Here is a 12,023-nt window from a genome sequence, read left to right on the forward strand (position 1 = left end):
CACAAATAAACGGGGAGTTTCTATGGGATGATAAAAAGCTTCTGCAAAATGGGTAGTGCTGATAGTGTCCCCCACTGTGAATGTATTAGTGCCACTGAATTTTATGTGCAAAATGGTTAAAATGGTAAATTACAAGTTATGTATGTTTTATCACAATAAAGAAGTTCACAGACAATTCCAAACAAATATATAATGTGTTGTATAGCTTCTTCTGGAAAATAATTTCTAATTCTGGTAATGACTGGACCTCAAACCCTACATAACTTCTAATATTATAGTATATAAGTATTTGCATAGAACCATTCTTGAAATATGTATACTGTACTTACTACTTGATACAGTATATTTGGATCTATATCAAATACAGAAGTATACTTGATATGTATACTCAGAACATACTATACTATTTGATATAGTTACTATTTGGTAAGTGTTTATCATGTCCTAGGCACTAGAGTAAATAAGTTACCTTTACTTCGTCTTCACAGTAACCCTGAGAAAGAAATTATTACTCTCATTATGTATAAAAAGGAACTCAGACTTGGGAAGTTTATATTAACTTGTCAAAGGCTACATTGCTAGCATGTAGTCAAGGCTGAAATGTATTGTGGGTCTATGACTCCAGTTACAATATGAAGTAGGGCTTGAAAATCTTTTTGTAGTAAATTTTTTGGGTATTTTTTTATGCCAAAAAGAATGGATCAGCAACTAGACTGAGTTCCTCAAGACTGCACATTACAAGAGAGAATAGGCTACAACTAAATTCTACAGTATGCAGTGGGAAATGGGGACCTCTCCCACTTTAGCCCTGCTCTCTCTCTTGAAAGTCAAATCTAGATTTCCAAAATCCTAATAGAAATATTGTCACCTGATTGCCCACAGGTACCTCTGACTCAACACATCCCAACATAAAATAATTATCTATCTTTTTAAAGATTATTTATTTATTTGAGAGAAAAAAAGAGACCGTGCATGCACAAGCAGAAGGAGGGGCAAAGCCAGATGGAAAAGCAGGCTCCCCACTGAACAGGAATCCTGTGCAGGGCTGGATCCCAGGACCCTGGGATCATGACCTGAGCTGAAGGCAGATGCTTAACTGAGCCATCCAGGCCCCCATTAGCTATCTTTTCTTGGACTAGATATTAGAACGAGGTAAAAAACTCAGTCTGTACCAACATGAGTTTAGCAAAAATAGGAGAGAACCAAGGTCAGATATTGGAAGGTCACGAGTGAGATGCGACTGTCAGGACTGTGGGCCAAAAGTGGAATCAGGCACACACACGAGATTTATGCCAGCATCACAAGGCTATCTACATCAAATCTACTCAGAAGCAAACTGGAAGATCAGGTTCAGTGTTGAATTTTAAAACATGTAAATTAAGAATTTCTATTACCAAAGATCTACACCCAATGTTAATGGACAGGAACAAAGCCTGGGTGGCTCAGTAGGTTAAAGCCTCTACCTTCAGTTCAGGTCATGATCCCAGGGTCCTGGGATCGAGCCCTGCATCGCACTCTCTGCTTAGCCGGGAGTCTGCTTCCTCCTCTCTCTCTCTGCCTGCCTCTCTGCCTACTTGTGATCTCTGTCTGTCAAATAAATAAATAAAATCTTAAAAAAAAAATAAAACAAAATAAACAAAGAGTCAATGTACCCAAGAAAGTCAATGTACCCAAGAAAGTCCTAAAAATCAGTAAGAAACACAAGAGAAAAAATTGTTTGAGTATCAATATGCAATTCAAAGAAGAAAAGTAGAATATGTGTATACTATGTAATAATCAGAATACTATGTAACAATCAGAAACGATAAATTACAAGCATTCTTGTGTTTATGTGTGTATATAGACTGGGTTCCCTGGGAAGCCAACTTGAGACAGGCAGGACATAAACATTAAGGAATGTGCCTGGGTCAATATGTGTGAAAGGAGAGAAAGCAAGCAGGGTGGGTAGAGGGGAAGGCTGGGCTGTTACACAGGCCGCACCACAGACTCAGCCAAGCCGTGGGGAGCTCAGGAGCTGGAACAGGCCTTCAGAGTTTTTTATACCCTTGTCACAGTTAATTGTTCATTGCATGTGGGTCTCCCCCCAAAAGAGGCATGACCTTGAATAAGAGGGCTGCACTTGAAGCCATGTCTGAAAAAAGGGACAGCTAAAGGCTATCTGCTGACAACACTCCCAGCAGCTGGGGGACACGTCCCATGCTGAAGGCATTTAGCGGCATGTCACTGTGCGATCTGAACCCAGACCCACTGATACGTGATACGAGTCTTGACAATTTTGAGTGAGAACATGTGCAGATGCAGTGTTGTACCGACACCCGAATATTCCAGTAACCAATAATTTATTGCAAAAAATTTCACTGTGAGCTATGGAGGGTGGAATGAAGAATGCACACAAAAAACAATGCATTAAGATTTACATTTTCATGGCATGACAAATGGTTATGGTTTGTATTTTATAAATAGTTTTGTAATTCAGTAAGAAAAAAAATTCCATCAGAAAAATGGGAAAGAAAATTAAAAATTCATAAAAATGAGAAATACAAATGGCTAATGAGCATAAGAAGAGTATCCAAAAATTAAGACCAGTTTATCCCAGATTTTAACTGTCAATAAGCAACAGCCAGTATAAAATAGGATACATTTAAAAGGCAGTCTTTAATAGAAATTGGTGTAACCTTGTCTAAAGATACACTATGCAATGCAAATGGAAAACCATGAAAAGGTCCATAGTGCTGATTTAATGTTAATCCTAAGGAAAAAATGAAAGCAGTGCATGTTTTTTATCTAAAAATATTTCTATTCTAAAGTGTTCATAAAGAACTACTAGAAGCAACTAAAATAACAATTCCCTTGCAGTACGGGCTGGAGCAATAAAGCACATACAGACTAAATCCACACACACACACACACACACACACACACACACACACACTACACAAGATTTTTATGGGAAAAATTATAAAAGAGACTGAAAGACATTAAAGAAGACAAATAAATTGCACAATCATATGGGAAGACTCAATATCATAAAATATTAACTCTTCCCATCTTCTAGGCGATTTCAATGAAAATCCAAGCAGGGTCTGATTCTAAAATGTATATGGAAATGCAAATGTTTGAGACTAGACAAGACACTCTTAGAAAAGGAGACGACTTATTTCAAAGCTGTGCCATTCATCTGGTGTGGGATCAGCACTAACCGGCAAATAGATCGAGACAGAGTAATAGTTTGGAAACAGAAGACACATGTGTATGGAGACATATGATAAAGAAAGAGCCACTGTGCAGATCAGCAGGGAAAGGATGTAAAGAAACTGTGCCTGAGTAACAGTCACTGATACAGAAATAAGCGAAAATGAATCCTAACATACACTACACACCCAGATTTAGAAACAAATGGAAGGATGGACTCCAGAGCTTTTATAAGAAAATAAAGAATGGGGCACCTGGGTGACTCAGTCATTAAGCATCTGCCTTCGGCTCAGGTCATGATCCCAGGGTCCTGGGATTGAGCCCTGCTTCGGGCTCCCTGCTCAGCGGGAAGCCTGCTTATCCCTCTCCCACTCCCCCTGCTTGTGTTCCCTCTCTTGCTGTGTGTGTCTCTCTCTGTCAAATAAATAAATAAAATCTAAAAAAAAAATAAATAAAAAAATAAAGAATATATTTATGAGTCAGAATGGTAATTAATTTCAAACATGAACACAAATAAGGGGACAGATAAATTCTATTACATTGAAATTAAGAATTATTGGTAACAGAGGTGCTTAGGTGGTTCAGTTGGATAAGTGTCTGACTCTTGATTTTGGCTCAGGTCATGATCTTGGGGGCTTCAGACTGAGCCTTGTGTCAGGCTCCACACTCAGCAGAAGTCTGCTTCTCTCTCTCTCCTCCTCTCTGCCTCTGCCCCCACTCCTATTCGTACTCTCTCTCCCTCAAATAAACAAATCTTAGAAAAGAATTATGGGTAAAAATACATCAAAAGGGAATAAAAATAACAAGTCATCTAGTAGGAAAAGATAACGGCAATATAGATGTGAAAAATTCCTACAAAATAATAAGAAAAATCAATCCAGGAGATTAATGAGCAAAAATTTCCAATAACCTATTTTTTAAAATACACTACTAATAAGAGAAATACAAATTAAAACAAAAAATGTAGACATTTTCCCTTTTTACCAAGCATACTTAAAATATTTTTTAAAGGAAAAAATGTGTCAAGTATACATATTATATACAATGCTATCTCATAAAAATGCTGCTTTTGCCAAACAGGACAAGCATCTACCACATAAAGTTTAATCCCAGTAAAATACTGTGTTGGGGTGGGGTGGGATATAATTCTTGATGGCAAGAAAAGATTTCCTAATGGAAATTTTTCTAGGATTCTGTCAAGATTTTTCATATTTGTCTTGGGTCATTTTTGAGTTAATAACAATGAAAAAAGTACTCTGAAGAATAGCAAACAGAGGTATACAGTAGTGGGGGGCTAAAGGGAGTAGCTGCTACTTTAAAGAGTGTGGTCTCTCCTAACCATTCCCTTGTAAAGCAGGATACAGTATCACTCTGCATTCCCTTTTCTTCCTTTGGTTTTCTTCATAGCACCCATCACTTCATTATCTTCTCTCTTGGCAGAATATAAACTCCAAGAGGCCAGGGGCTTGTTCAGCCCACTGCTGTAGCCCAGTGCCTAGCTCAGTGACTGGTAAATAGTAAGTACTCAGTAATGCATGAACAAGCGAACCACCTGCATTAAGTGTAATTATAGCTTTCCATAGTAGGAGGGATGTCTCTGTGTGTGTGCATGTGTGTGTGTGTGCGTGCGCGTGTGTGTATTCATGCATGTGTGTATGCAAGAGATTGTGAATGATCATAAATCATATTTTTAATTCCCCCAAATTCCCAAACTTACTCATTTCACACCAAAAATCTATGCTTATATTTTTCAAAGACCATTTTACCTCGTTAATATCCGCTTCTGTTTTTACTTCTGACTTTAAAACAGAAGTGACACGTAAGTCTGAATCATCAACAACTTCTTCATAATCATCTGTTATCTTTTCAGTGACAGAAAAGACATTCTTGTATAATCTAGATTAAGAAATAAGAAGGAAAAAACATGGTCTCTCTAAACTTTCATATCTTATTAATACCACGACACCTAAATAATTAGATATTCCACCAGAGAAGATATGTACAGACGGTCAATCAGTACAAGGTAAGATGTTCAGCATCACTTATCATCAGGGAACTACAAATCCAGGCCACAGTGAGCTATAACTTTGCACCAGTTAGGACAGCTACTATTTTCTAAATGAGGGAAGCAGTAAGTGTTAGTGAGGATTAGAGCCCTGGCACTTGTTGTTGGGAATCAAGCTAGGGCAACTACCCTGGAAAACAGCAGGGAATGCCTCAGAGAGGTAACATGCGGAATGGCCATAGGATCCAACAACTCTACCTCAGGGCAAATACACAAAAGAGTTTAAAACAAGGTCTCAAACAGAAATTTACACATCCCTGTTCATAACAACATCATTTACAACAGCAAAAGATGAACATGACCCCAAATGTCCATCAGTAGAGATACAGGAGATAAATAAAATGCGGTATATACATACTGGATTATTATCTAGCCTTAAAAAGGAAAGAAATTCTCATACGTGTTACAACATGAATGAACCCTGAAAATATTATACAAAGCAAAGTTCAAATATGGTATGAGTACTCCACTGACTAAGGGACCTAGAACAGGTTAATTCATGGAAAAAGGATGTGTATTAGAGGTCATAGGGCTTGGTGGGAGGAAGGGGGCCATGCACAGGGAATGAAGAGTTATTGTATACGCACAGAGAGTCCCAGTTTAGGATGATGAAAATGTTCTGGAAATGGATACGGTGATGGTTGTACAACACTGTGAATGTGCTTAATGGTACTGAATTCTATTTCTTATATTTTTACTACAGTAAAAAAATCATGTTTCACTTCAGCAAAATATTCTATGATTGTTAACTGGGGAAAATAAAAAGATGAAGCATTTTTATGGAAAAGTGAAGATTTACATATATATGCTAATAGGGAGATAAAATTTAAGTCATTATTATTAAAAAGATGGAAAATTCATAAACTGAAAAGCATAAGAAACACCAAAACGAGGTAAAGGGAGGAATTGGGAATTAAGAGTCATTGGACTGAATCAACAAAAATGAGAAAACTGAAAAGGAAAGAGAAAAAAGAACAAAGTAAAATAAATAATAAGCATAAGTGAAATGGAAGGAATAAAAGCAAAGCATACCGCTTATTACTAAGTGTGAATAGATTCAATTTCTTAATCAAAAGACAGAAACTATCAGATGGAGTTAGAAAGTAATATCAAACCATATGATAGACATTTCAATTTAAGGTGAAAAAATAAGGTAGAAAATAAACCTGTTAGGAATTTCTGGCAGAAGATAATGGCTGAAAATTTAAGAACATCTTTCTACATACCCTCATAAAAGTCAGAGAAATAGACAATTTGAATAGGACCACATCTATTAAAGAAATTTAAGAAACAACTCATAAGCTTTCAAAATAGAAATCCACTGACCCAGACAGGTTTTCTTGTGAATGCTATCAAACAAGAAATTATACCAGTTCATTCTATAAGCCCACTATTTTCCTGGAACCCAAACCAGACAAAGATATCACAAGAAAACTACAGACCCATATCCTTTATCCTTTATGAACAGAGACACAGAATTCCTCAACAAAAGACCAGCAAACTCAATCTAGCTGCATATACAAAGGATTCTATACCACAATTGGGTGGAATTTATCCCAAGAATGCAAGGGTGGTTCAATGTATAAAAATAAGTATATTTAATTTAATGTACTATACCACATTTAACAAAATCCAACATTTCACGTAAAAACAGTAAACTAACAATAGAAGGAAATTTCTTCAACCTGATAAAAAGCACCTGCAAAAAACCCATAGCTAACAATGAAAAAAAGACCAAAGTTTCCCCTCTGAGATCAGGAATAAAATGTTCACTCTTGACGCTTCTAGTAACATCGTACTGAAGATTCTAGCCAGGGCAATTAGGCAACAAAAAGTAATAAAAGATGTAAGACTGGACAAAAAAGAAGTAAAACTATCTCTCTTTGCAGGTGTCATGATCCTGCATAGAAAATCAAAAGAAGCAAAAACAAATAAACAAACAAACATAGAACTCATAGACAAGTTGAATAAGATTGCTGGATACAAGATCAATATACAAACACCAGCTATATTTCAATACATTAGCAATGAATAATCCAAAACAAAATTTAAAAAATTAATTCCAGTTATAACAGCATCAAAAAGAATAAAATACTTAAGAATAAATAAAAGAAGTATAACATATACACTGAAAAACAAGACCACTGAAAAAAATTAGACTACCTACATAAATGGCAAGACAATCTCACATTCATGGATTGGAAAACTTTATGCTATTAAAATGGAAATTCTCCCCTTATTTACTCACAGATTCAATGCAATCCCAATATAAATTCCAGCTACTTTTATTTCAGAAACAGGCACTTTTATTCTACAATTCATATGTAAATGCAAGACAGCCAGAAGAGCCAAAACCATGTTGAAAAGGAACAATGTTGGAAGATTCACACTTTCCAATTTCAAAACTTACTACAAAACTATAATAATCAAGACAGTGCAGTACCAGCATAAGGACAGACATACAGATCAAGTGAATGAAATTTAGAGTCCAAAAAATAAACCCACACATCTGTGGTCAACTGACTGTCAGCAAGTGTGCCAAGACCATTCAACGGAGAAAGAAGAGTCTTTTCAATAAGTCGTGGTGGGACAACTGGACATCCATATGGGAAAGAATGAATTTAAGACCCTTACCTCACACTGTATACAAAAATTAAAACAAAATGGATCAAAGATCTGAATGTAGGAGCTAAAACTGAAAATCTTACAATATAGGTATCAGTCTTCATGATCCTGCATTAAGCAATGATCTTAGACATGACACTTAAAGTTCAATTAAAGGAACAATAAATTGGCCTTTTTCAAAACTAAATACTTTCGCTTCAAAGGATACTATCAAGAAATTGAAACGACCCAGAGAATGGGAAAAATTTTGTCAAATAATCTATTATATGGTAATAACAGGGGTCTTGTACCCAAAACATATCTTTTTTTTTTTAAGATTTTATTCATCTATTTGACAGAGATCACAAGTTTGCAGAGAGGCAGGCAGAGAGAAAGAGGGGGAAGAAGGCCCCCCGCAAAGCAGAAAGCCCGATGTGGGGCTCGATCCCAGGACCCCAGGATCATGACTGAGCTGAAGGCAGAGGCTTTAACCCACTGAGCCACCCAGGTGCCCCCCAAAATATATCTTAAAAACTCTTTATAACTTAACAATATAAAGACAACACAATTGAGAAATGGACAAAGGACATGAAAAGACGTTTCTTCAGAGAAGATACACAAATAGCCAATAATCATATGAAAGGATGTACATCATTAGTCACTATGGAAATACAAACCAATACTATTAAGAAGGTCAACAGAAACAGATTAAATAATAGTTCCTACTCAGCAGGCATTAACTCTGTTTATTCTCAAACAACATTATGTATAGGTATAATTGTTATCTCTAGTCTACAGATGAGGAAACTGAGGTCTAAAGATTTTATTTATGTTTCTTAGCTTACTATTATTACTAGCTAACCTAAGTTATGCAATATGTCAGAGATGAAACAGGTAATAAAACCCAGGTGGTATGACTCCAAAAATACATGTACTTGAACCACTACACATATATTCCTCCTATAGCATTAAAAGAAGTAAATATACATATACATACATATATATGCATATATATATATACACACATACATGAGACACTCTGTATTTTTAAAATGAACTATGAAATAGTACACTAAGATTACAACAGAAAAATACATAGGAAAATTCTAGGAGAAATTATACCAAAATAATAAGATATTATATTTAAGTGATGGAATTAAGGTAATTTCTGTTTTCCAAATTTTCTATTATATGATGAATTAACTATAATATCCTTTAAAAAATATTTTCAAAATTAAAAACTTCTCCTAAACACACAAACACACAGGTAAACACACACCTGTAGTTTTAGGAGAAATACAATTCTAATGTGCTATTACTACTAAATAGTTGTGCTCTTATATTGGTTAAAGTTCTAGCACGGACTTAAAGTACTTACGAGGCCTCAGAGAAGTGATTTGAGCTCTGCTGGATTCAGTAACAAATTAGAGAAACAGTATATTATCTTTAAAAGTCTTCAAAATTTTATGAATTTATTTTTCACTAACTCTAATACTTAAATTCTGATTTGATTTAAAGTGAAATAAGTCAAGCAGAGAGAGTCAATTATCATATGGTTTCACTTATTTGTGGAGCGTAACAAATAGCATGGAGGACATGGAGAGTTAAAAAGGAGAAGGGAGTTGAGGGAAATTGGAAGGGGAGGTGAACCATGAGAGACTATGGACTCCGAAAAACAATCCGAGGGTTTTGAAGGGGCGAGGGGTGGGAGGTCGGGGTACCAGGTGGTGGGTATTTGAGAGGGCACAGATTGCATGGAGCACTGGGTGTGGTACAAAAACAATGAATACTGTTATGCTGAAAATAAATTTAAAAAAATTTTAAAAAGTGGTATTGCTAAATTCTGACAGTTTGAACATAAAGTATTCTACAGTCTCAATTCATATTCCTTGGTTCACAAATTACAGCGATAGATCCAGTTGTGGGAAATAAGAAAAATGCTTTAACATTAGTATTTAAATATAAGGTGAAAAAACAGGGCACATGGGTGGCTCAGGTAGTTAAGCATCTACCTTCAGCTCAGGTCATGATCTCGGGGTCCTGAGATCGAGCGCTGCATCAGGCTTCCTGCTCGGTGGGGAGTTTGCTTCCCCTCCCTCTCTGTGAGTATGCACGCATGCTCAATCTCTCTCTCTCAAATAAATAAAATCTTTTTTTTTTTTAAAGATGAAAACATTTTGTTTTCAATAGATACCTAGAATTGCCTCAAATGCAAACCGAACCTTGTGGCTACTGCCAGAATCATTCTTACAAATGATTTTTTAAGAACTAGTTCTGAACTTTGAAGATACAGCATACCTATACATAGGATAGCCAGATTTAGCATATTAATACAGAACACCAAATTAAAGCTGAGTTCCAAGATAAACAGTGATTTTTAGTATAGGTAATACTTGGGACATACTTACACTAAGAGTATTATTCATTACCTGAATTTCAAAACTCACTGGACATCATAGAGGTCACATAGCAACGTAGCCTATGCAGAATATTTTTTTTGGGGGGAAGGAAATTTTCTTAAATTTTATGCACAGTATTAATGAAAGTACTACCAGATAAGAAGTTCAGATAATTGCAAAAACTGAGTACATATAATTTGCTATGAGGAGAATTTTCAAATTCCAGCTTAAATTATTGGATATTTCCTCCATAAGTAATAATATATTACACTGTGATCACAAATCTCTTTTATAAGTAAAAAAAAAAAATTGATTTACTTAATGAGATCTTCGTTCCTTTTTTCCCTTGAAAATGGCATTCTAGCAGAATTATTAAATAATTCCAAAAGTAGTGTGATTGCAGTATTCATTAGTTTACGGATGAGTTCCTGAAATATGTAGTCAACCAGCAGCAGAAACCTCAGAACAGTTTCTAATAAACGTCGATATGTAGGCAGCTTGAAATGTACAGTGTCATCTTCAGAGAGGTTTGACTCAAAGTATTCTTTAATTTCTTTCTTTTCTGCCACCTACAGTTCAATAAACATTTGAGAAACAAGGGATAATTTCTTATGTTAATATAGCATGATTATTAATGGATAGTATTTTCATTAGTCTTAACAACACTGCAACTATACACTATTATGACAATTTTCATGAAAATTTTATGGTTGCACTGCATTTAAACAAGGAGACAAAAAGAAGCCTATGAAGTTTGGGGTTTCACTTATGAAGAGATAAGTTTATGGAACTCAGATAGGAAGGACATAGCCATGAATTCTAAGCACTCCTACATAGAGGGACACTCCTCAAGTACACCATCAGGGACACAGCAAACAATGGGGGGTGGGAGTCAATTATAAATGCTAGGCTTCCTAAAATCCAGCCCAATACTGCCTCTCTTATGCTAGGCTACAGCAATTTGACTCCTTTTTTTGTTTTTAACACATATATAATACATAATACAGAATTAAGAAAAAATTTAAATTCATCAAATCCAATGTTAGAGCTTTACCCTTTAAATAATGTATCTCTTTTTAAAAATATTTATTTATTTATTTTCAGCATAATAGTATTCATTATTTTTTCACCACACCCAGTGCTCCATGCAATCCGTGCCTTCTATAATACCCACCACCTGGTACCCCAACCTCCCACCCCCCTGCCACTTCAAGCCCCTCAGATTGTTTCTCAGAGTCCATAGTCTATCATGATGTATCTCTTAAGACAACTGACATAGTATGTTACTGGGGAATGGCCATCAGGACTTCCAAATTGTGCCCTCTAAAATAATCCCGAAGTTGGGCAAATGGTTCTTTTTAGACACATAAACATTTTTTTTATTATTGATGGACCTTTAAAATTCTAAAAATATGTCCAATATTTGTTCACCTATTCATTCTTATTTTTTGTTCCATTGATACTTAAATATCCTTTCCAAATTGTTTTCTAATTTTTAAAAACACAACTGCATTTATTTATGTTGCCTCTCTTCATGTCTCTCTCTTTTTTTTCAATTTGTATTTTTTCTTTTTAAAATTAATTAGGTCAGTTGATTATCAATTTGGCAAGTTTTTTTCCAGTACTGGTTGATTCTCTGGAGGAATGGTTACCACAGTGATGTAGTTCTTTACTGGGCACAGCTATGCTGGGCCTGACAAATGAAATACTGACTTTGTTAATAGATTATGTATTTATTGAAAATGTCATGTTTTTCCAGGATA

At 35.4% G+C, this 12,023-nt stretch overlaps 1 protein-coding gene across 12 annotated transcripts in view; it reads right to left on the reverse strand.

Moving 5' to 3' along the window:
• DNAH14 (dynein axonemal heavy chain 14) overlaps positions 1-12,023 on the reverse strand; it is a 361,489-nt gene that overhangs the window by 263,327 nt on the left and 86,139 nt on the right. For 11 of the 12 annotated variants that reach the window (XM_032319061.1, XM_032319058.1, XM_032319057.1 and 8 more), the window contains 2 exons: positions 10,579-10,829; positions 4,959-5,088 (listed from right to left, as the gene is read on the reverse strand). In XM_032319061.1, the coding sequence (XP_032174952.1) occupies positions 4,959-5,088; positions 10,579-10,829 (381 nt within the window). Of the gene's footprint in view, positions 1-4,958; positions 5,089-10,574; positions 10,830-12,023 lie in introns of those variants that run through there. The other variant, XM_032319068.1, reaches the window with a different exon arrangement.

The sequence above is a fragment of the Mustela erminea genome, chromosome 17 (assembly GCF_009829155.1).
Source record: "Mustela erminea isolate mMusErm1 chromosome 17, mMusErm1.Pri, whole genome shotgun sequence".
Classification (NCBI taxonomy): domain Eukaryota; kingdom Metazoa; phylum Chordata; class Mammalia; order Carnivora; family Mustelidae; genus Mustela; species Mustela erminea.